The sequence below is a fragment of the Ranitomeya imitator genome, chromosome 4 (assembly GCF_032444005.1).
Source record: "Ranitomeya imitator isolate aRanImi1 chromosome 4, aRanImi1.pri, whole genome shotgun sequence".
Lineage (NCBI taxonomy): Eukaryota > Metazoa > Chordata > Amphibia > Anura > Dendrobatidae > Ranitomeya > Ranitomeya imitator.
Window position 1 is genome coordinate 201780544 of NC_091285.1, and position 25250 is coordinate 201805793.

The window sequence follows — 25250 nt, forward strand, 5'->3', positions numbered from 1 at the left end:
CACGGGTTTACTAGGGACCGTTCCTGTCAGACAAATCTGATCACTTTCTATGAAGAGGTAAGTTTCGGACTGGGCCAAGGTAATGCAGTGGACGTAGTGTATATGGACTTTTCAAAAGCTTTTGATACGGTGCTACATAAAAGGTTGATAAATAAAATGAGAATAATGGGGATAGGGGAAAATATGTGTAAGTGGGTTAAGAGCTGGCTCAGGGATAGGAAACAAAGGGTGGTTATTAATGGAGCACACTTGGACTGGGTCACGGTTAGCAGTGGGGTACCACAGGGGTCAGTATTGGGCCCTCTTCTTTTTAACATATTTATTAATGACCTTGTAGGGGGCATACAGAGCAGAATTTCAATATTTGCAGATGACCCTAAACTCTACAGGGTAATCAATACAAAGGAGGACAATTTTATATTACAGGATGATTTATGTAAACTAGAAGCTTGGGCTGATAAATGGCAAATGAGCTTTAATGGGCATAAATGTAAGGTCATGCAATTGGGTAGAAGTAATAAGATGTGCTGAAAAACTCGGCTTCTTCACAAGTATATATGGTATTTACTAAAAAAAAATTTTTTAAATTCTTAAAATTGCACTTATTCAGACAATGTAGGTGGTCATACTCCTTCAATAGTCCTCAGCTAGACTCTTGTTCAACCCACATTCATACTCGGCTTAATTCGGCTAAGTGTACAGGTGGGCTTTTCTTTAGGAACAAATGAATGAGCATATTAAAATTTTGACATGCCTGAGCTTTGAAGAATGACTTGATATATGCAACTGCCATTTGTTAACTAGTTCATAACAAGTAATTTGGTGTGCCCTCTAAGTAGCTCAACACACAGCCACAGTTCATTGCTGGAACCATGAATGCCAACATTTACTATGACCTACTGAAGCAGAGCGATCCCCTCCCTTCGGAAACTTGGCCGCAGGGCAGTATTCCAAAATGATAACGACCCCAAACACACCTCCAAGATGACCACTGTCTTGCTAAACAAACAGAGTAAAGGTACTGGACTGACCAAGCAGGTCTACAGACCTAAATCTAGAACATACAAACCTGAAATACGAAATTTGAACTGCATTACTGCACTAGAAATATGAAAAATGAGAGCGTTTAGCGCATAAAAATGGCCATTTTTATGCACTAAACGCTCTCATTTTTCATATTTCTAGTGCAGTAATGCAGTTCAAATTTCGTATTTCAGGTTTGTATGTTCTAGCGCTGCAGTGTGCTGCCTTATTTATTTAACTATTTACGAGTTGGCGACTCTAGGTTCAGCACCTGTTCACACTTAGTCTATGTTTGGATGTGCAGGTCAGGTTTTTGAAATACAGACCTAAATCTGACTGAACATCTTTGGGGCATCATCACAAGGAAAATAGAGTAGCGCACGGTCTCTAACATCCATCAGCTCCATGAGGTCATGGGGGAGTGAAAGAGGATTCCAGTGGCAACCTATAATAAAGCTCTAGTGAGCTGCATGGCCAAGAGAGTTAAGGCAGTGTTAGAAAATAATGGTGAGCACATAAAATATTGACACATTGGGCAGAATTTGGCCATTTTGACTTACTGGAGTGCTCATTTTTGTTGCCAGTGGTTTTAGACATTAATGGCTGTGTTTTGAGTTATTTAGATGCATTCCAAATTTACACTGTTATACAAGCTGTGTACTAATAACTACACTGTATCAAAGTGTCATATCTTCCGTGTTGTCCCATGAAAAGATATAAAATATTTACAAAAATCTGGTGGGTGTAAATATATATATTATATATCATGTTGTTGAACTTGTTATGAAAAAGAATTAAAAATATCAACTTACAATCCAAACCTCAGGGTACCACACACATAGCTCTGCCACTGGGCACAAAAGAACATGAACATGCTGACAAAGCAGCAGTAAAACATCCAGTTGGGCATAGTTCCGAGACGTACTGCAGCTGTCGTCCCCACTGCTACAAACACTGTGTGGGGAAAGGAACAATTATTACACATAAGAACTCCCTACTGATTTGTGGAATCTTAGTTAAAAAAAAAAAACACATGCACAACGGAGAATGAAAAATAAAACATAGACAGAATCAAGTCCAATGAAAAGAAGTATCACCTATTGATATAGAGTCACATCCGTGGTCAAACAATTCCCCGAGCGGAGAGCTACTGTTGGTTCTTCGAGCTTGTTTCCCATCAATAGCATCCAATGACTGGTACACAAACAAGCCTATAGCACAGAGCAGAAGAGCCCATGATGGTGCCTGTGGGCAAAAGAAAAACTTGTCATGAGGCAGGTTTGCCCAATTACAAACACTACAGCATTTGAAATGCAAACATTCTCTACAGAAAACTGCATTGATTTACTATGAAATTAAGCTGGTATCTCCTAGTGTTTTAAAATGTGTTCAATGTCTCGTACTAGTACAACAAGTCATATTATATGCTCTTGTAGCATGAATGAAACCGATAATTAGTTCATGAAGCAGAATACTGTTACTAAACACCGACTGTGCAATTTGTGTAGACAATAACCAAATAATGTAGGTAAAGTACAGAGTTCAGTGGCTTGCGAATGTATTCACCCCCCTTAGCTTTTTACCTATTTTGTTACATTGATACCTGTGTAAATCTTTTTGTAATCTGATTTGTGAGTGATGAATCGGCACTAAATATTCTAAGTTGGTGACGTGATAACAATATAAGCATAAACTAATTAACCCTGCTGTTCTGTTGGTCAAAAATGACCGACTTTGAACTTCAATATTCTTTAAAATATTCAAGATGCGGCTCTGAAACCCGTGGCCGACCGACCCATCCTCATTTAAGTCAATCAACCACAAGTTTCAGAACCGCATCTTGAACACCCCAAAAAATACCAAAGTTCAAAATAGGTCTCCCCAGACCGAACAGAACAGCAGGGTTAATTAATGCGATGAAGCCCCCATAAATATCTGGTGCAAGCAATTACATTCATAAGTCACATGCTTAGTTAAAGGAAGTCCACCTGTGTGCAGTCTAAGTGTCACATGGGCTGTCAGTATATACACACCTTTTCTGAAAGGCCACAGAGGCTGCATCATTGAGCATGAGGCACCACTAACCAAACACCGTGAAGATCAAGGAAATCTCTAAACAAAACAAAGTTGTTGAGAAGTGCAAGTCAGCGTTGAGTTAAACCCCCCCCCCCTCCCCAATCTCTGATGATCACCCAAAGCACCATTATCATCAAATGGAAAGAACATGGTACCACAACAAATCAGCCAAGAGGCCGCCCACCAAAACTCTCAGCTCGGGCAAGGAGGGAATTAATCAGAGACGCAGTACAGAGACCGAAGGTAATCCTGAAGGAGCTGCAGAGTTCCCAAGCAGAGAATGGAGCATCCTTCCATACGACCACAACAAGCCGTACACTCCATAGAAGTGGCCTTTATGGAAGAGTGGGCCAAGAAAAAAGCCTTTACTTACACACAAAACTGTAAGGCTCGTTTTGAGTTTGCCAAAAGACCTGTATGAATGGAGGAAGCTGCTGAGGCCAGACGAGACCAAAATTGAACGTTTTGGCCACCAAAGTTGACGCTATGTCTGGCACCAAGCCAACACAGCTCTTCATCCCAAGAACACCATCTCCACAGTGAAACATGGTGGTGGCAGTATCATGTTGTTCAATAACATGGACAGGAAAAATGGTCTGAGTTAGGGGAAGATGGATGATGTGAAATACAGGGATATTTTTGAAACCTGTTTTAGTCTGTCAGTGAATTAAGACTGGGACGGAGGTTCACATTCCAACAAGACAATGAGCCAAAGCATACTGAAAGGTTCAAGGGGAAATGTGTAAATGTTTTGGAGTGGACTAATTCAAGCCCAGATCTTAATCCAATAGAAAATCTGTGGTCAGATTTGAAGATTGCTGTTCACCAGAGGAAACCATCTAACTTAAAAGAGCTGGAGCAGTTTTGCCTTGAGGAATGGCCAAAAATCCCAGGGGCGAAATGTGGAACGCTCATAGAGACTTATCCAAAGCGACTTGCAGCTGTAATTGCCGTAAAAGGAGGATCTACAAAGTACTGACTTTAGGAGAATTGTTAGTTATGCACACTGAAGTTTTCAGTCATTTTGTTTATTTGTTGTTTGCTTCACAATAAAGAAAACCAAATGTTCACAGCTGCAGGCATGTTCTTTACATGAACTGATGTAAACCCTCAAAACAAAAAACAATGACATTCCAAGTTGTGAGGTAGCAAAACACAAAAAAATGCAAAGAGGGTGAATAATTTCACAAGCTACTGTATATTGGAAATAGTCACAATGTCTCAGCTGCACAGCAGCGTGTACCTGTAGTAAAGATATGAAGTTGTCATCAGGCAATAATCTAAAAAAAAATAAAAAATACATTTGTGTGACCTTTTAACTACTAGAGGAGGATGGAGGTACACCACTGTGACTAAGAGTAAATGATTTACAGCCACAAACACGAATCCACTTGCCAGATGAAAAAAAAGACAGTAAGAACGTGATGCCTAGGATCCCCACCAATCACAAAATGTGGGACCTATGATCCCCATAACAACAAATCATCAAAACCTTAGCCAATTAATGGAAACAAGGTTATTACAAGGAGGCAAGGGGAATAAGACACTGCTTGATCTGGCAATGGCTTATCTTTAACAAGAATCTGAAGTTCTAACATCTAACATGTCTGCCATCAGAGGACAGTAGGTAGGCATCTTACACAATGTTGATTGATTTGTTGACACTTGTGGGTTCAGCTGACTTTACTTTAACATATGCACAGCTTAACTCCTTAAAGGGGTATTCCCATCTACAAGACCCTATCCCAATATGTAGTAGGTGTAATAATAATATGGTAATAATAATATTAGCAAATACCTCCAATTAGAAATGTAGTGTAGTTTTTTTTGTATTCTCCAGGTCTCGTTCCTCATGTGCAGGCATTACAGGAGCTTAGGTATCCATGGTTACAACCACTGATATAGTCACAGTTAGTTAGTTGCTAGTGGTCATATCCATGGATAGCCAAAGTCCTGCAATGAAGAAGAGGAAGCCAGGGATCAGCTGCAGCCCGGACTTCCTCTTCATATTCAGTATGTCCAAAGGCGGCAACAGTGATGCCAGCGTTGATTGGGCGCCGGGCATCACGTGTCATTCCATCACATCACAGCCCCGGCACTGCGAAAGCAGACACTGCTGGAACAGCGTCAGCATGGGAGGCAAGTATATGTTTATTTGCTTTACTAGATGGTGGCCCAATTCTAACGCATCGGGTATTCTAGAATATGCATGTCCATGTAGTATATTGCACAGCCCACGTAGTATATTGCCCAGCTACGTAGTATATTGTCCAGTCACGTAGTATATTGCCCAGCCACATAGTATATTGCCCAGTCACGTAGTATATTGCACAGCCACGTAGTATATTGCAGCCACGTAGTATATTGCACAGCCCATGTAGTATATTGCCCAGCTACGTAGTATATTGCCCAGCCACGTAGTATATTGCCCAGCCACATAGTATATTGCCCAGCCACATAGTATATTGCACAGCCACATAGTATATTGCACAGCCCACGTAGTATATTGCCCAGCTACGTAGTATATTGCCCAGCCACGTAGTATATTGCCCAGCCACATAGTATATTGCACAGCCCACGTAGTATATTGCCCAGCTACGTAGTATATTGCCCAGCCACGTAGTATATTGCCCAGCCACGTAGTATATTGCACAGCCCACGTAGTATATTGCACAGCCCACGTAGTATATTGCACAGCCCACGTAGTATATTGCCAAGCCACGTAGTATATTGCCCAGTCACGTAGTATATTGCACAGCCACGTAGTATATTGCACAGCCCATGTAGTATATTGCCCAGCTACGTAGTATATTGCCCAGCCACATAGTATATTGCACAGCCCACGTAGTATATTGCCCAGCCACATAGTATATTGCACAGCCACGTAGTATATTGCACAGCCACGTAGTATATTGCCCAGCTACGTAGTATATTGCCCAGCTACGTAGTATATTGCACAGCAACGTAGTATACAGCACAGAGCCACGTAGTATATTGCCCAGCCACGTAGTATATTGCCCAGTCACGTAGTATATTGCACAGCCACGTAGTATATTGCACAGCCACATAGTGTATTGCACAGCTACGTATACAGCACAGAGCCACGTAGTATATTGCCCAGCCACGTAGTATATTGCACAGCTACGTATACAGCACAGAGCCACGTAGTATATTGCCCAGCTACGTAGTATATTGCACAGCAACGTAGTATACAGCACAGAGCCACGTAGTATATTGCACAGCTACATAGTATATTGCACAGCTACGTATACAGCACAGAGCCACGTAGTATATTGCCCAGCTACGTAGTATATTGCACAGCAACGTAGTATACAGCACAGAGCCACGTAGTATATTGCCCAGCCACGTAGTATATTGCCCAGCTACGTAGTATATTGCCCAGCTACGTAGTATATTGCCCAGCTTCGTAGTATATTGCCCCGCCACGTAGTATATTGCACAGCGACGTAGTATACAGCACAGACACGTAGTACATTGCCCAGCCACATAGTATATTGCCCAGTCACGTAGTATATTGCCCCGCCACGTAGTATATTGCCCAGCTACGTAGTATATTGCCCAGCGACATAGTATACAGCACAGACACGTAGTATATTGCCCAGTCACATAGTATACAGCACAGAGCCACGTAGTATACAGCAGAGTCATGTAGTATACAGCACAGAGCCACGTAGTATACTGCCCAGTCACGTAGTATATTGGGCAGTCATGTAGTATGCACCATATCCCTGTTAAAAAAAAGAATTAAAATAAAAAATAGTTACATACTCACCCTCCGGGTGGACCCCGGATCGAAGCGGCCGGTTACGGATGCTCATCGCTCGCTCCGGTCTGAAGCTTGCATTGCGGTCTCGCGAGATGATGCCGTAGCGGTCTCGCGAGACCGCACGTCATCATCATCTCGCGAGACCGCAATGCATGCAGCGGTCACCGGGGCGTCGCGAGACCTCGCCTTAAAAAAGGACATCATCAGATTGCTCGCGTTTCAGGATATGGACCACCATCAATCGGCTGAATAGCGGGCTTCAGTTGTTTGTTTAGTGGCACTCCCTATCCATTGTTTATCAGGCCCAGCTCAGTAGTTGTGGTGACATGGCCGAACTTTTTATTACAACACGTACCACCTCATTCCTATTCAGGTGACTGGGACAGAACTGCAATACCAGACATGGCCAATTCAAAATCTACAGATCTGTGACTGGTAAAGACAACGCAGCCATCAATACCAACCTTGGAATATCAGAAGTGCTCAATAGTTCTGTATTGACCTGACTGGTGCATAAAGCAAGTACAGGACAAGAAGCGATGAGCACGTTTATGTCCTGAAGTGATCTGTGTGTACGTGAATATGACTAATCAGGCTAACAAACAGGGCCAACGATTAGGGCTGAATATTTTAAACACACCTTAAACTGACACTGAAGGTGTTACGGTTGTATAAAGAGCTGCTCATGACTCCTCAGGTAGCAGCTTCTTCACCCTTCTTACTGGAACAAATGGTTCAAATCTTTAAGTCCTATAATCAAAAGACTTCAAGAATATAAATATACTGTATATATTATATATATATATATATATATATATATATATATATATATATATAATAATAATGACCCCGGTGGTCATCTAGGGGACGCTGTGTGTGCTCCTTGGGATATGCATGGAGGCGTATTTGTTGTTATAATGGTGGTAAAACAGTGTCTGGCAGAATTATGAGTGGCTGATATGTGTCGCAGAGGGAGTCTGTGTGGTAAGTCTGATGTAATGTTATAGTTTTGGGACCTGTAGTCCCAAAAGGATTTGTGCAGTTGTAAGGGAGACTTACTAGGCTAGTTATGTGAGATGGGTGGGACAAACTAGCCACACATCCACACTCCCACCCAGGGGAGTGGTTAAGGGTATATAATGTGACCAGGGTGTGGGTCACATGGTTCCTGTGTGGTTCCAGTGTTTGGATCTGAATGGTGAAAGGTCCTGGAAGCCTGTGTTGGATTTCCTGGGAGTAGGAGTCCTGAAGAGCACATGCTGGGGCTTTGGGCCTGGTGTGTTGGACTAACGTCCTGAATAGCACCCAGACAGGTCCCATGCTTAAGTGTTGGACGAAGTCCTGAATGGCACCTGGACAGGCCACATGTGTTGGATGTTCTGGGAGTAGGAATCCTGAAGAGCACATGCTGGTGTGTTGGGAGGTCCCGGGAGTAGGACCGGATCCCTGAATAGCGCACAGTAAGACTATGGTTCTGGATGGTCTGTGTTGGGGAAGCTTCTGTCCTTCGGTGGGTCTGGACTGACTAAGGTATGCCGCCCAGGCAAGTTGGTGATCCCTGTGAGGCAGCTTTCCAAGAAGAGTGGACTGACAAGGAGTCAGCAGGTGGAGCAGGAGCTCCCGTCAGGTACTATACAGACTGTTGGTGCTTGTGATGTTCTATGAACTGTCTGGTCTCCCACGGTGACTGAACGGAGTGAGGTTCGGCGTGTTTATAGACCACGACCCAGTGTCATGTGCGCTGTATGTGACTTGGGACATTGGTGAACTGTACGGCGTACAGACACCCATGGTAACTGGGTCCAGTATGTTTAGTTACTGTGAGACAAAGCCGTAAATGAAGTGTTTAAGATAAAGCTGTAAGTTAATATCACCAGTTGGTGCCTGTTGTGTTTTATGAAAATGTATAATATGAACTGTGCACAACCCGGTTTATGACACTTTAATAAACTGTATAGACTGTGTTTAAGCGAAAAATCGTGCCTGACTACGTTAATCCCGTGCCAAGCGAGTGTCCCCCAATACACTCAGTAAGTGCAATCATAATATATATATATATATATATATATATATATATATATATATATATATATATATATATATATATATATATATATATATATATATATATATATATATATATATATATATATACTAGATTGTGGCCCGATTCTAATGCATCGGGTATTCTAGAATATTCGTTGCCATGGCAACCATTATGACATCTACGTCGATACTGTGCCCGTCGCTGAATCAGAAACGTGAGATTTCTACGTCCTTTATGACATCATCGTCGCTGTGCCCGTTGCTGATTGGTCGAGGCCTGGCGGCCTCGACCAATCAGAGACGCGGGATTTCTACGTCGATGCTGTGCCCGTCGCTGATTGGTCGAGGCCTGGCGGCCTCGACCAATCAGAGAGGCGGGATTTCCAGGACAGACAGACAGAAAAACCCTTAGGCCGGCGTCACACTGGCGTTTAAAACGGCCGAGTGCAATGCGATAAAAAAAAAATCGCATTGCACTCGGACCAATATTAAGTTATGGGGCCGCTCCCAGCAGCCGACTTTTTGTCGGCCGTTTTCCTCGGTCCGAGACAATCGCAGCATGCTGCGATTGTCTCGGACCGAGGAAAACTCTCGGCTCACTCGCACCCATATAAACCTATGGGTGCGAGTGAGACAGCGCACATCACTCGGATAACATCCGAGTGATGTGCGCTATAAGCGGACCCCAGCAATGGAGGAGATGGAGAAATTAATTTCTCCGCCTCCTCCGCAGCTGTGCTCCGATCCTCCCTGTGCGAGAGAATCGGAGCACAGACGCATGACACTCGGCTCCTGCTCTGCTGCGAGCAGGAGCCGAGGGTCATTAGCATATCGCATCCGATGCTCTCGCATCGGATGTGATACGCCAGTGTGACGCCGGCCTTAGACAATTTATATATATATATTTATTACACACATACATACATACACACACTGCTCAAAAAAATAAAGGGAGCACTTAAACAACAGAATATAACTCCAAGTAAATCAAACTTCTGTGAAATCAAACTGTCCAGTTAGGAAGCAACACTGACAATCAATTTCACATGCTGTTGTGCAAATGGAGTAGACAACAGATGGAAATTATTGGCAATTATCAAGACACACTCAATAAAGGAGTGGTTCTGCAGGTGGGGATGCTCCTGATGAGGCGGCGGATGGTCTCCTGGGGGATCTCCTCCCAGAACAGGACTAAAGCATCCGCCAACTCCTGGACAGTCTGTGGTGCAACATGACGGTGGGGGATGGAGCGAGACATGATGTGCGAGATGTGCTCAATCGGATTCAGGTCTGGGGAACGGGCGGGCCAGTCCATAGCTTTATCTTGCAGGAACTGCTGACACTCCAGTCACATGAGGTCTGGCATTGTCCTGCATTAGGATGAACCCCGGGCCAACCGCACCAGCATATGGTCTCACAAGGGGTCTGAGGATCTCATCTCGGTACTTAATGGCAGTCAGGCTACCTCTGGCGAGCACATGGCTGTGAGGCCATCCAAAGAAATGCCACCCCACACCATTACTGACCCACTGCCAAACCGGTCATGCTGAAGGATGTTGCAGGCAGCAGATCGCTCTCCATGGCGTCTCCAGACTCTGTTACACCTTTCACATGTGCTCAGTGTGAACCTGCTTTCATCTGTGAAGAGCACAGGGCGCCAGTGGCAAATTTTCCAATCCTGATGTTCTGTGGCAAATGTCAAGCGTCCTGCACGGTGTTGGGCTGTGAGCACAACCCCCATCTGTGGACATCGGGCCATCAGACCATCCTCATGGAGTCAGTTTCTAACCATTTGTGCAGACATGCACATTTGTGGCCCGTTGGAGGTCATTTTGAAGGGCTCTGGCAGTGCTCCTCCTGTTACTCCTTGCACAAAGGCGGAGGTGGCGGTCCTGCTGCTGGATTGTTGCCCTCCTACGGCCCCCTACACTTCTCCTGATGTACTGGCCTGTCTGCTGGTAGCGCCTCCAGCCTCTGGACACTACGCTACACTGACAGACAGCAATCTTGCCACAGCTCGCATTGATGTGCCATCCTGGATGAGCTGCACTACCTGAGCCACTTGTGTGGGTTGTAGAGTCCGTCTCATGCTACCACGAGTGTGAAAGCACAACCAACATTCAAAAGTGACCAAAACATCAGCCAGAAAGCATTGCTACCGAGATGTGGTCTGTGGTCCCCATCAGCAGAACTACTCCTTTATTGAAGATGTCTTGATAATTGCAAATACCGTATATACTCGAGTATAAGCCGACCCGAGTATAAGCCGACCCCCCTAATTTTGCCACAAAAAACTGGGAAAACTTATTGACTCGAGTATAAGCCTAGGGTAGAAAATGCAGCATTTACCGGTGAATTTCAAAAATAAAAATAGATGCTCCATACCGTTCATTATTGCCCCATAGATGCTCCATATACAACTGTGCTATATAGAATGCTCTGCACCGTTGATTATGGCCCCATAGATGCTCCTTATAATGCTGTGCCATATATGCTCTGCACCTTTGATTATGGCCCCATAGGTGCTCCTTATAATGCTGTGCCATATATGCTCTGCACCTTTGATTATGGCCCCATAGGTGCTCCTTATAATGCTGTGCCATATATGCTCTGCACCTTTGATTATGGCCCCATAGATGCTCCTTATAATGCTGTGCCATATATGCTCTGCACCTTTGATTATGGCCCCATAGATGCTCCTTATAATGCTGTGCCCCATATATGCTCTGCACCTTTATGGCCCCATAGGTGCTCCTTATAATGCTGTGCCCCTTATATGCTCTGGACCTTTATGGCCCCATAGGTGCTCCTTATAATGCTGTGCCCCATATATGCTCTGCACCTTTATGGCCCCATAGGTGCTCCTTATAATGCTGTGCCCCATATATGCTCTGCACCTTTATGGCCCCATAGGTGCTCCTTATAATGCTGTGCCCCATATATGCTCTGCACCTTTATGGCCCCATAGGTGCTCCTTATAATGCTGTGCCCCATATATGCTCTGCACCTTTATGGCCCCATAGGTGCTCTTTATAATGCTGTGCCCCATATATGCTCTGCACCTTTATGGCCCCATAGGTGCTCCTTATAATGCTGTGCCCCATTTATGCTCTGCACCTTTATGGCCCCATAGGTGCTCCTTATAATGCTGTGCCCCATATATGCTCTGCACCTTTATGGCCCCATAGGTGCTCCTTATAATGCTGTGCCCCATATATGCTCTGCACCTTTATGGCCCCATAGATGCTCCTTATAATGCTGTGCCCCTTATATGCTCTGCACCTTTATGGCCCCATAGGTGCTCCTTATAATGCTGTGCCCCATATATGCTCTGCACCTTTATGGCCCCATAGGTGCTCCTTATAATGCTGTGCCCCTTATATGCTCTGCACCTTTATGGCCCCATAGGTGCTCCTTATAATGCTGTGCCCCTTATATGCTCTGCACCTTTATGGCCCCATAGGTGCTCCTTATAATGCTGTGCCCCTTATATGCTCTGCACCTTTATGGCCACATAGGTGCTCCTTAGAATGCTGTGCCCCTTATATGCTCTGCACCTTTATGGCCCCATAGGTGCTCCTTATAATGCTGTGCCCCTTATATGCTCTGCACCTTTATGGCCACATAGGTGCTCCTTAGAATGCTGTGCCCCTTATATGCTCTGCACCTTTATGGCCCCATAGATGCTCCTTATAATGCTGTGCCCCATATATGCTCTGCACCTTTATGGCCCCATAGATGCTCCTTATAATGCTGTGCCCCATATATGCTCTGCACCTTTATGGCCCCATAGGTGCTCCTTATAATGCTGTGCCCCTTATATGCTCTGCACCTTTATGGCCCCATAGGTGCTCCTTATAATGCTGTGCCCCATATATGCTCTGCACCTTTATGGCCCCATAGGTGCTCCTTATAATGCTGTGCCCCTTATATGCTCTGCACCTTTATGGCCCCATAAGTGCTCCTTAGAATGCTGCTGGTGCTGCCATAAAAAAAAAAAAAAAAAAAATCACATACTCACCTCTCTTCTCAGGACGCCGGCGCTTTCAATAATTACCTGCTCCTCTGCGTCTCCAGCACTGACGCTCAGCAGAGGGCGCGCACTGACTATGTCACAGCGCCCTCTAACCTGAGCGTCACTGCCAGAGGACGCTGCAGACGGAGCCGGAGCGAGGAGCAGGTAATTATAGCGCTGCGCTCCCTTTACCCTTTTCCTGTAATTGAGCGGTCACATGGCACCGATCATTTACAGCAATGAATATGTGGCTCCTCCCCTATGGGGGTGGAGCTGCCTATTCATTTCTGTAATGAGCGGTGCCATGTGACCGCTCAGTGCAGGAAGAATCTGCAGCGCCGGAGAAGCCAGGGACTGCAGGGACCGCGCTGGGAGCAGGTAAGTATGATTACACAGCCCCCGCTCCCCCTCCCCTGCCGACACCCGGGTATATGACTCGAGTATAAGCCGAGAGGGGGACTTTCAGCCCAAAAAAATGGCATGTGAAATTGATTGTCAATCAGTGTTGCTTCCTAAGTGGACAGTTTGATTTCACAGAAGTTTGATTTACTTGGAGTTATATTCTGTTATTTAAGTATTCCCTTTATTTTTTTGAGCAGTGTATGATGATGAATGCCACACAACTCCAGGCACATTTAGGGTATGTGTCCACGTTCAGGATTGCATCAGGATTTGGTCAGGATTTTATGCAGGTAAAATCCTGACCAAATCTGCACCTGAGGTCACTGGCAGGTCACCTGCGCTGTCCTTGCGTTTTTTCTGCAATGTAAGGACATGCTGCGTTCTGAAAAGACGTGCCGCATGTCCGTTTTCACGGGTATGCCGCCAGCGTGTTTTACCACATAGTGAAGACGGGATTTCATGAAATCCCCTCCACTATGCTGTAACATCTGGACGCTGCGGCTCAACGCAGCGTAAAAAACGCAGCGTTTCCTGAATGTGGACACATACCCTTAAGGTAGGGGAGAGGCACCCATGTGTCACATCAGACCATTTGAAACAGTTTACATGAGCATGGTCTGCGTGCTAGATGACCTGGAAGGGCACCTCACCACTCTACCAAGCACAAGCGTAATAGTCTTGCATGGGCTAGGGAGAATCTATGCTGTACGAGGGACCAGTGGGCCTCAGTGTTGTTCATTGATGCAAGTCTATTCACACTGAGCAGAAATGATGGACGCCAACAACGTTGGAGACGTCAAGGAGAGCGCTATGAGTCAGCCACTAATGAGCCTTTGGTGGTGTTACAGTGTGGGCAAGTGTGCATATTTAATACAGAACTACCCTACACTTTATGAATGGTACAGTAACAAGCCCCTATTACTAGAAGAACATTATTATCCAGTCACTGTGCCTCTTCATGAGCAACACAGGACTAATTTAATATTCATGGATGACAATGCTCTAGCTCATCAAGGTCGCATTTTTAGGGAATGGTTGCTGGAGACTGGGGTACTTCAAACGGAGTGGCCCACAATGTCTCCAGACCTACGGTAAATCACATAGAAAACCTATGGGATCAGCTGAGTCACTGTGTAGAGGCATGTGTGATGGTGCAATGTGTGAGCATTTGGCGCCCCAATTTTAAACTTTTGCCCAGGGCCCCACTTTGTCTAAAACCGACCCTGACTGCGATATCCCAGTGTTCTTTTAATCATGGCTGCATCTATATGGCCATGACACCTTATAGATCTAATATACGCCAAGTTTTTCAGCACATTTTTTTGTTCTGAAAACGCCCCCCTCGGCTTATACACGAGTCATGGTACAGAAACCTACCTATGCGCCCTTGAAGCAGGCACTGCATCCCATTCCGGCCGCCGATGCCTGACTGCAGCTCTTCCTGTGCTCAGCGGTCTTGTGGCACCATTCATTAAGGTGAAGAATATGGACGCGTCACCACTCCCATAGGCATGGAGCGCATATTCATCACCTTAATGAGCGGTACCACGTGACCACTGAGCACAGGAAGAGCTGCAGGCAGGTGCCGGCAGCCAGAACGAGATGCCAGCACCGAGGGCACGCAGGTGTCGAGTATTATGGGGGTTTTTTTCAGTAGGAAACATGCACACAGGGATAGGGAATAAGGAGGCATGCATACAGGGACAGAACGGGGAGGCATGCATACAGGGCTGGAACAGGGGAGGCATGCATACATGGACGAATGGGGAGGCATGCATACAGGGACGGAACAGGGGAGGCATGCATACAGGGACGGAACAGGGGAGGCATGCAGACAAGGGCAGGGATGGGGAGACATTCATACCAGGACAGGGAAGGGGGAGGCATTCATATCAAGGCATGCAGTTAGGGACGGGGAGGCATTCATACCAGGATAGCAACGGGGTAGCCACGCACAGCACGACAGGAATGAGGGGACAATGCATACCCGTCTTATAAAGGACTCAATAAACTTACCCAGTTTTCCGTGGCAAAAGTAGGTGCCTCGGCTTATACTCGAGTATATACGGTATATTGTAAATATAAAACGAAAATTACGGTAGTATAAGACGCCCTTTTTTCCTAAAAATTTTTTTGGGGGAAATGGGGGTGCGTCTTATAATGCACATATACCTTAACGGTACCGTTGCTACAGGCCACGATGAGGGGGTGTCCGGCACTGCGGGGGGGGGGGGGGGGCTTTGCCAACATTTTGTGAAAGGCCAGAACCCCCGCAGTTCCATGGTTTCCTATGCGGTGGACTTCGGGAAAATGGATGCCAGGGCAGCGAATGCGCACATGGAGATCTTGGCACCAAGATCTCGAGAGAGGAGAGCTCAGCACTGATAATATGTCATAGCCATATAGATGCAGTCATGGTTAAAACCACAGATAACACGCTGGGATATCACCGTGCAGAAAAGAGTGATCAGGCACCTAATTTGTAACGTTCATGAAGGCCCCTCTCCAAAGTGTACCAGGAGCCATTTTTTCAAAAATGACAGCAACAGTCCACATGTTGCTCTTGCTACTGCGAGCAGAGTGAGAAACCTAAAGTTGCTGCCGTGGCTTACAGTCTCACAAGACATTGAACACATCTGGGATGTCATCGGTCGACAATTCCAAAGGCAGCTGCCAGCAGTGGAACCTGATGATTTGCATGCCCAAGTGCATTTAGTTTGGTAGAAAATTCCTCATATAATCAATTGATAACCTCACTGATGTCACAAGGTGTGTAAGTGCAAGTATTATTACCTGTGGCTCTCATACTCATAACTGAATAAATCAAGATGTTTTGAAAAATGTGTTTCCATTTACATATCTATAGCATGTCTATCAATCCTGTGATTTCCATAATTCCACAACTTTTCCTTCTGGGTGTTCCAATTGTAAATGAGATCCAAGAAGTATTGTTTCTCCTTGTGGAGAGTGACATGTTAAGCATGTCGAGATGAGGAGACAAAGCAGCAATGCTCCTCTAGGAAATATGCAAATTGTCCCTTCAGAGAGGAAGAGGACTAGAACTCTAGTGCCATCTATTGGAAGTAGCAATCCTAACAGTCAATGTTGACCCTTTAACGAGCCTTGTCATATGACTTAGGATAATAGCCAAACCAGAATCTCAATTTGCAGACACTGTGTTTCAGGGTACTGCCCCTCGTCAGTGCAAAGCGGAGATCTGGTTTGGCTGAGAGAGAGGCGTCTGACCGGATCCAAGAAGTATCGTTTGTCCTTGCGGAGAGTGACATGTTAAGCATGTTGAGATGAGGAGACTTGAAGCCGCAATGCTCCTCTGGGAAATATGCAAATTGTCTCTTCAGAGAGACAGTTGAGGCGTGTATATATACAGACCATATAGCTACTTACTGACTCTTGCTCCAGTCCAAATTCCAGTACAATGTGTATCCACAGCTTCCCTCTCCATTATCATGACCTTTGGAATCTGGATTTCTAGAAATACTAATGTGTTCTCTGACATGAGATGACCTGAACTCAAACAAATCCGGACATGTTAACAGCCCAATAGACTATAAAAGGGACATGATCTAGCCGTGAAAAACAGGTGGAAGATCTACATGACTCGTGAAAGCAATGTTAGTCAATGAGAAAATGACAATTGATGTGCACATGCTGTGGAAAAAAAACACACGGATTTGCAGCGTTTTATTTTCTGCAGCTTGTCAATTCTTTTTGCGGATCTGCAGCGTGTCTGCACCCATTGATTCAGTCAAATCCTCAGCAAAACCCCGGTCTAAAAAGATCTGTGGTTTTGCTGCGGAGTTGTGTGTGAGAAACGCTGCAGGCAGGCATCGTCCGATGGGACTACTACTAATAATAATAATCTTTATTTTTATATAGCGCTAACATATTCCGCAGCGCTTTACAGTTTGCACACATTATCATCGCTGTCCCCGATGGGGCTCACAATCTAAATCAGGGGTCTCAAACTGCATTCCTCGAGGGCTGCAAACAGGTCATGTTTTCAGGATTTCCTTGTACTGCACAGGTGATAGGTGAATAAATTATCACCTGTGCAGTACAAGGAAATCCTGAAAACATGACCTGTTTGCAGCCCTTGAGGAATGCAGTTTGAGACTTCTGATCTAAATAGTCCCATCCAGCGATGCCTGCTCCAGTGACAGCTAGCCGGATGATGGGACAGTAGTCCCATCATCCAGCTACTGCATTCAAGTGTAAAAAAAAAAAAAACACAAAAAAACACACACATATACACATACAGTACATACAACATACAGTATATACTCACCATACCCCAACACCCTCAATCACCTGTAAAAAAAATAAAAAAGATAAACCAACAGTATACTCCCTGTTCCAATGTAGTCCAGTTAATAACGTGGGTCCCATGACAATTTCTTGTGGAGAGCAGTCACATCAGCAGATGTGACCGCTCTCCAGGGGCTCCGGTCATACAGTAACAGGAGGTAATCACAAGCACTGTATCCCTCAGCCGCCGTGAGTTCAGCAGAGTTCATACTGTCACTTGCGGCACCGCTGCGTGGGAAAATTCTCACGCAGCAGTGCCGTAAAGTGAGAGCCTGAACTTATTGAACCCTCAGTGATAACACTGCAGGAGCCATTGTCTCCTGTCAGTTTGTCACTGGAGGCCCCGTAGAGCGGTCACATCTGCTGATGTGACAGCTCTATAGGGGAGATCGTCATGGGACAGTCATTATTAAATGGACTACATCGGACCAGGGAGTATTTGTGTTACCGTTTATTATTTTTTCTTTTTTACAGATTGGGGCGTCGCAGGAATTAGGCGTAACAATAAAGATAGCAAAACTGTGTGGTGTTTTATTTAATTAAAATACTTTATTCTGGCTGTATATTTAATAAACCTTTCACAACTATAGGATTAGTAATGGATAGGTATCTTATTGATTCCTCTCCGTTACTAAGCCGGCTTGATGTCACCTTACAATACAAAGGTGACATTAACCCCCTATTACCCTATATGCCACCGCTATAGGGCAGTGGGAAGAGAGGCTAAGTGCCGGAATTGGTGCATGTTAGAGACGGAAAAAAAACAACAACAAAAAAAAAAAACACACACAAGTAGTCAGCTCACCTGGAAATCAGCCAACTCTCCTCTGTTCCTGCAGGAAATTCAAGTAAAAATTCTTGTTTATTTCTTCATATTAAAATATAGATAATGGTAAACCACTCAAAAAGTATTACACAGCAACACGCATAAAAAGTTCATGGAGTGGCAGCGTTATTCCGACGCGTTTCGACTTAATCTCTTAGTCATGGCCTCAAACAAGAATTTTTACTTGAATTTCCTGCTGGATTTATCGTATTTCCATCTTAGAGATGCACCATTTCTGGGGCGGCTGTGTCATACGTTTCAAACGTTTTTCGCCGGATCCATCGCTGTGCGTTTTTTCACCGGACAGGAAAAAACCTTCAGTATGTTTTCGCCGTCCCCCGGAAACAGCTTTTTTGACTGATCCAGCAAAAAACGGATGAAACGTGTGGCCATCAGGCGCAATCCGGCGCTAATACAACTCTATGAGAAAAAAACGGAACCGGTGGAAAAAAAAGCGGATTTGTTTTTTTCAAAACTCGCCGGATTGTTGATTAATGAACAGGTTTAATTTAAAAAAAAAAAAACGTAAAAAAATGGCGTGGGCTCCCGCACAATTTTCTGTGCCAGAGGGGGAAAACCGACGGCCGGGGGCCAAAATTTGTAGCCTGGGAAGGGGGTAATATCCATAACCCCTTCCCAGGCTATGAATATCAGCCCGCAGCTGTCTGCGTAGCCTTTACTGGCTATTAAAATAGGGGGAACCCCCCAAAAAATGACGTGGGGTCCCCCTATATTTTATAGCCAGAAAGGCTACGCAGACAGCTGCGGGCTGATATTCATACCCTAGAGAGGGGCCATGGATACTAGAGAGGGGCCATGGATATTTGGCCCTCCCCCGGCTACAAATACCCGCCCGCAGCCGCCCCAGAAATGGCGCATCTGTATGTCTATATGAATGTACTGTATGTCTATATGTATCTTTTGTATGTACTGTTGTACTGTTGTATGTTGTATGTACTATTATATGTTGTATGTACTGTTGTATGTTAGTGGGGTTTTTTTACATTCAACACATTAGCCGGGTGAAGGGACTACTACTGTCCTATCATTGGCTAATGTGTCAATCACTGTCACTGTAGCAGGCATAGTCCGATGGGTCTTGTAGTGCCATCGGACGATGCCTGCACGCACAGACCCACGATCGCCGCACACAGCCGCGCAGACACACACACAAACACCAGCACACAGACACGCACATCTCCGCCCCCACACACTTTTCCCCCTTCCGATCTGCAGCGTTTCTCGCACCCAACTCCGCAGCAAAACCACAGATCTTTTTTACATCTGCGGTTTTGCTGCGGATGTGCCCGACTCAATGCAAGTCAATGGGTACAGAAACGCTGCAGATCCGCACAAATAAAGGACATGCTCCTTTTTTTTAATCCGCAGCGTTTTCCACACCATTAGCACAGCATTTTTTTTTTTCATTGATTTACATTGTACTGTAAATCACTTGTGGATCTGCGTTTCCGAGCGGAAAAAAACGCTGCGGATCCTCAGGAAATCCGCAACGTGCGCACATAGCCTTAAACAGATTTACACACCTAAACATTTATCCAAAAAAAAAAAAAGAGAAATTCATAAAGCGTAGCAATATCAATACACCAAGAAGGAAGAGCTTTGAGCAAAGACTATATGTAAAAATAAGTTTTATGTATCACACAGTATGTTAAAAACATCTATCAATACATTCAAAAAGCAGTGAGGTACCACAGAAAAAACATTGGTGGGTGTACCTGGATAATAGTCTATACACAATAGTAAAGATGTATGTAGGGCAATGACTACAGTGACCCAATCAGAAAATTTAGAAGCACAAGATGAACATACAAAATTAGTACATACAAACTTTTTTTATATGTTTTTGCGGGCGTGCTGGGAACTTGAGTATGCAGGTACATAAGAACATTTGTGTATGTCCAAATAAAGTGCATATAGTTCAATTGTACAGCAGCAATAAGGAAAAGCAAAAAAAGCAATTTTGCAGGATATCTCATTACATGTCTGAGGGTATATGCACACAATCCAGAGTTTCTATGGGTTTGACACTAAGCACTTGAGATGCATCCAGATGTTACAGCATTGTGGATGGGCAAGATTAAAAAACAGCGGGCATCGCTAATTCTTAATTGAATTCGTTGTTACTAAAGGTACCGTCACACATAGCGACGCTGCAGCGATACCGATCCGGATCGCTGCAGCGTCGCTGTGTGGTCGCTGGAGAGCTGTCACACAGACAGCTCTCCAGCGACCAACGATCCCGAGGTCCCCGGTAACCAGGGTAAACATCGGGTTACTAAGCGCAGGGCCGCGCTTAGTAACCCGATGTTTACCCTGGTTACCATCCTAAAAAGTAAAAAAACAAACGCTACATACTTACCTACAGCCGTCTGTCCTCGGCGCTCTGCTTCTCTGGTCTGGCTGTGAGCGCCGGGCAGCCAGAAAGCAGAGCGGTGACGTCACCGCTCTGCATTCCGGCTGACCGACGCTCACAGCCAGAGCAGGAGGAGAGCAGAGCACAGCGCTGGAGGACAGAGAGCGGTAGGTAAGTATGTAGTGTTTGTTTTTTTACTTTTAGGATGGTAACCAGGGTAAACATCGGGTTACTAAGCGCGGCCCTGCGCTTAGTTACCCGATGTTTACCCTGGTCACCAGCGAAGACATCGCTGAATCGGTGTCACACACGCCGATTCAGCGATGTCTACGGGGAGTCCAGCGACGAAATAAAGTTCTGGACTTTCTTCCCCGACCAGCGATCTCCCAGCAGGGGCCTGATCGCTGCTGCCTGTCACACTGGACGATATCGCTAGCGAGGACGCTGCAACGTCACGGATCGCTAGCGATATCGTCTAGTGTGACAGTACCTTTACACTAACAGTTCAAATCTTTTTGAAGATTTTTCCTGGGAGTTCCCCATCTTGCAGCATGCATCTTTTTTTCTTCTATTTTCAGCATTGTGGATGGGATTTCAAGAAATCCCATACCCACAATGAATGCAGCGGCACCAGCGGAGACGGACATGCGGTGCATCTCTCCAGGCCGCAGCATGTCAACTTCTTGTGCAGAGATGCTAGACTCCGCAAGAAAAATTTCACCCATAGAATGTATTGGATGCGGTGAATCCGCATGGTTCAGTGATCACATGGGGATTTACCGGTGTTCAATAGACAGCAGCGCTTTGGACGCAGCAGACATGTGCTGCGTCCAAAGTGCTGCCAATTCTGGATCGTGGGCACCCAACTTGATAGATGCACCGGTGTCTATCTCAAGAATGGTGCCCTTTGACTCTGAACAAGAGCAAAAAAAGAAAAAAGAACCACTCTTAAAGACTGCACACCACAATATATACTTGAACATATAAGCAGGTAAACTTTTATTGACAAATCAATAAAAACATCTAAAACCAATGAAGTAAAAAAATCCCCATAATAATCCCTATAAATAGCAATAGCTGAAAAAAAGAGCACGTATATGAACAATATGGAGGTAAATATATCACATTTAACACTGAATCATAATAATAAATCAGTATAATTAAGATACCAGATATGGCGCAAATATGCCCTATATATATATATATATATATATATAAAGCCTCTTGAATACTCACAAACCTCCAATATAAGGAGTATGAACGATGCCCGTAAAAGCCCAAATGAACAAAACGCTATGTCCACAAAGGCTAATTAGCCCAAAAAAACAAAAGTACAACCGGTACCTGTATGCCAGCAAATCTAATGGACCACTTATATATGAAGCAGCGGTGAACAGCCCAGAATCCATACAAATGTATGCAGATGCGCTTAATGTCCCATATGTGGGACTATAATAGCCGCATATCAATAAGGTATGCAAAGGTCCCAGGTCGAGCCAAAAAGATAGTACAAGGCAGATGAAGAAATGCCACCAAACGGGCAAGGTGTAAAGAGGGAGGGATAAATATGGGGAAAGACCCCACGCGTATCGCCAATACAAGGACAGCTTCGTACCATGAACAGTCCATTACACACTGTACCGGAACATGACATTAAGTTACGGTCACTAAACATGCTGGACATTACTCCGTCCAGTTACCATGGGAGACCGCACAGTTCATTAACTGATTCTTGTCAGTACACACAGTCCCCCAACTCTGTGTTACCTTCCTGGAGCTCCTGCTCCACACGCTGACCTCCTGTCAGTCCTCTCTCCTGGGGAAACTGTCTTACTGGGATCACCGTCCTTGTGACCAGGTCACTCACGACAATCCAGACCCACAGAATAAACCGCAGCTTCCCCAACGCAGTGCCATCACAGACTCACATACGGCCTCTCCATGTGCTATTCAGAAAGTCCTACTCCCAGGATCTTTCAACACAGGCCTTCAGACCCATGGCCTCACCATGTGCTCTTCAGGGATCCGATCCTACTCCCAGGATCTCCCAACACTCAGGCCATCCAGGATCTTAGAACACACAGACCATTCAGGTCCATACACTCTCTCTCATGTGACCACGCCATGGTCACATTATGCACCTGTACCACTCCCATAGGTGGGTGGTATGTGTGATTAGTCAGACCCACCCAGCTCTCTGACTAACCCTGTAAGCCTCCCTATAAAGCTGCACAAACACAACTCTTATGGAACTACAAGTCCCAGAACAATACTGGCTTATTAACAATACAGAGGAGACTCCCTCTGCGACACATACCGGCCATTTACAATCATTCCGGACACTGTTTCACAAACCCAATTACGCATCCATGCGTATACTGAGGAGCACACACAGTGCCCCCTAGCTGCAGCATGGGTCACTGCATCACAATAGTTACAAGACCTTTATGGCATAACTCATGGACACGCCGTAAATATCCAAGATGACAGTATCCATTTAAGGCTACTTTCACACTAGCGTTGGTACAGGTCCGTCGCTATGAGTCGGGCCAACGTACCGACGCACGTTGTGAAATTTATGCATGACCTGGGCAGCGGATGCAGTTTTTCAACGCATCCGCTGCCCAGTCTAAAGTCCGGGGATGAGGGGGCGGAGTTTCGGCCGCACATGCGTGGTAGAAAATGGCAGACGCGACGGACAAAAAAACGTTCACTTGAACTCTCTCTCTCTCGTCCCCGGACATTAAATCCAGGAAATTTGTGATGACGCATCCGTCATTACACTGGATGCGTCAAACACGTTTTTTAGGCTACTTTCACACTTCCGTCGTTTGGGCAATGCGTCGTTTTGGAGAAGAAAAACGCATCCTGCAAAGTTGCCCGCAGGATGCGTTTTTTTCTCCATAGACTTGCATTAGTGACGCATTGCGTCGTATGACCACACGTCACATCTGTCGTGCGACGGATGCGTCGTGCTTTGGCGGACCGTCGGCACAAAAAAAGTTCCATGTAACGTTTTTTTGTGCGTCGCGTCCACCATTTTCTACCGCACATGCGCGACCGAAACTCTGCCCCCTCCTCCCCGGACTGCAGAATGGGCAGCGGATGTGTTGAAAAACTGCATCCGCTGCCCACGTCGTGCAGTTATTTTCACAACGTCCGTCGGTACGTCGGGCCGACAGAAGTGTGAAAGTAGCTTTACCTATTTTCATGACGTCCGTAGATGCGTCATTTTGCTGTACAACGACGGACAGCACAAAACGCAAGTGTGAAAGTAGCCTAACCTGCCCATATGCATAAGGTTTAAAATTATACACAAATGACTGTTGATGAGGACAGGTGGCACACCATCATCTGCATACACGAGAGCAGATCTGGATGCATATACTGGTCTTGGTGGGCTTAGAGATAAATTATGTATAGTAATCTGGAGATCGAATGATATTGACAGTCAGAGGAGGTGTTTGAAGCTGGATGTGACAGTGTGATAGGAGGGATTGATGCAAAGATACCAAATTGCAAACGTGGTAACCCCTGGATTTAAGTTTGCCTATAAGGGAGGGCGCCACAAGTTCTTGGTGTGATGGAGAAACTTTGGTTGCCATTATACCAGTAATAGGGGGGGTCTTTGGAGTTCTTTACTTTAAGAGGGAGTGGAAGTGGGATGGCACTACCCCAAGGATGAGGTGGAGAGAGGAAGGAGAGGTCTGGATGTAGCTCTCGCCCTTTTTCAGAGCTGAATGTGGCTCACCAGATAAGGAAGGTTGGAAACCACCGATGTATGGCATGATCGCCACTTTGCCAGGCCCAATGTGTTGTTTTTACATTAACTAGTTTAGTCTGAATAGGAAGATCATTCATACAGTTTGATGGATCTTGTCTATCACATTCTGGCACTGAGTCTTTGTAACTAAATCAGCTGCGAAATTTGCACCAAAATTTCACAATAAAGCACAGTACAAGGTTATTGAACGAGGTTTTAGCCAATTTCCATTCAGTAATGGATCCGTGCAGCAGATTTTCAGCCCGCAGCGTCTCAATACATGACAGATTTCACTTTATCAACTGCTTTTATAGTGGATCCATCGCCATTTTTCCAACACAATTCATGCCCTGTGCAGAAATGACTTTGGGCTTTACTCTACACTGAAATACAAGTTGTTATTTCCATAGGCGGCTATTCAATACCTCCCCATCTTGTCAGATCTTCATGTTGCAATCCATAGCTGGTAAATTATTAATAGCGGGGAGGAAGCTTCTAGTACATGATACAATGTGCACACTTCTGGAGATTAGGAAGCTCATTCCAAAATAATTACACACACAATAGTAACAAAATGCCAAAGATGTGACATCTCTAGGTGAGCAGAGGTGC

General features: G+C 45.2%; 1 protein-coding gene across 1 annotated transcript in view; it reads right to left on the reverse strand.

Annotated features, from left to right (window-relative positions):
* Window positions 1-25250, reverse strand: part of CHPT1 (choline phosphotransferase 1) — a 91269-nt gene that overhangs the window by 57000 nt on the left and 9019 nt on the right. Inside the window, exons 2-3 of the mRNA XM_069764279.1 lie at window positions 2121-2268; window positions 1836-1977 (exon numbers count right to left, since the gene is read on the reverse strand). Of these exons, the coding sequence (XP_069620380.1) occupies window positions 1836-1977; window positions 2121-2268 (290 nt within the window). The remainder of the gene's footprint in view (window positions 1-1835; window positions 1978-2120; window positions 2269-25250) is intronic.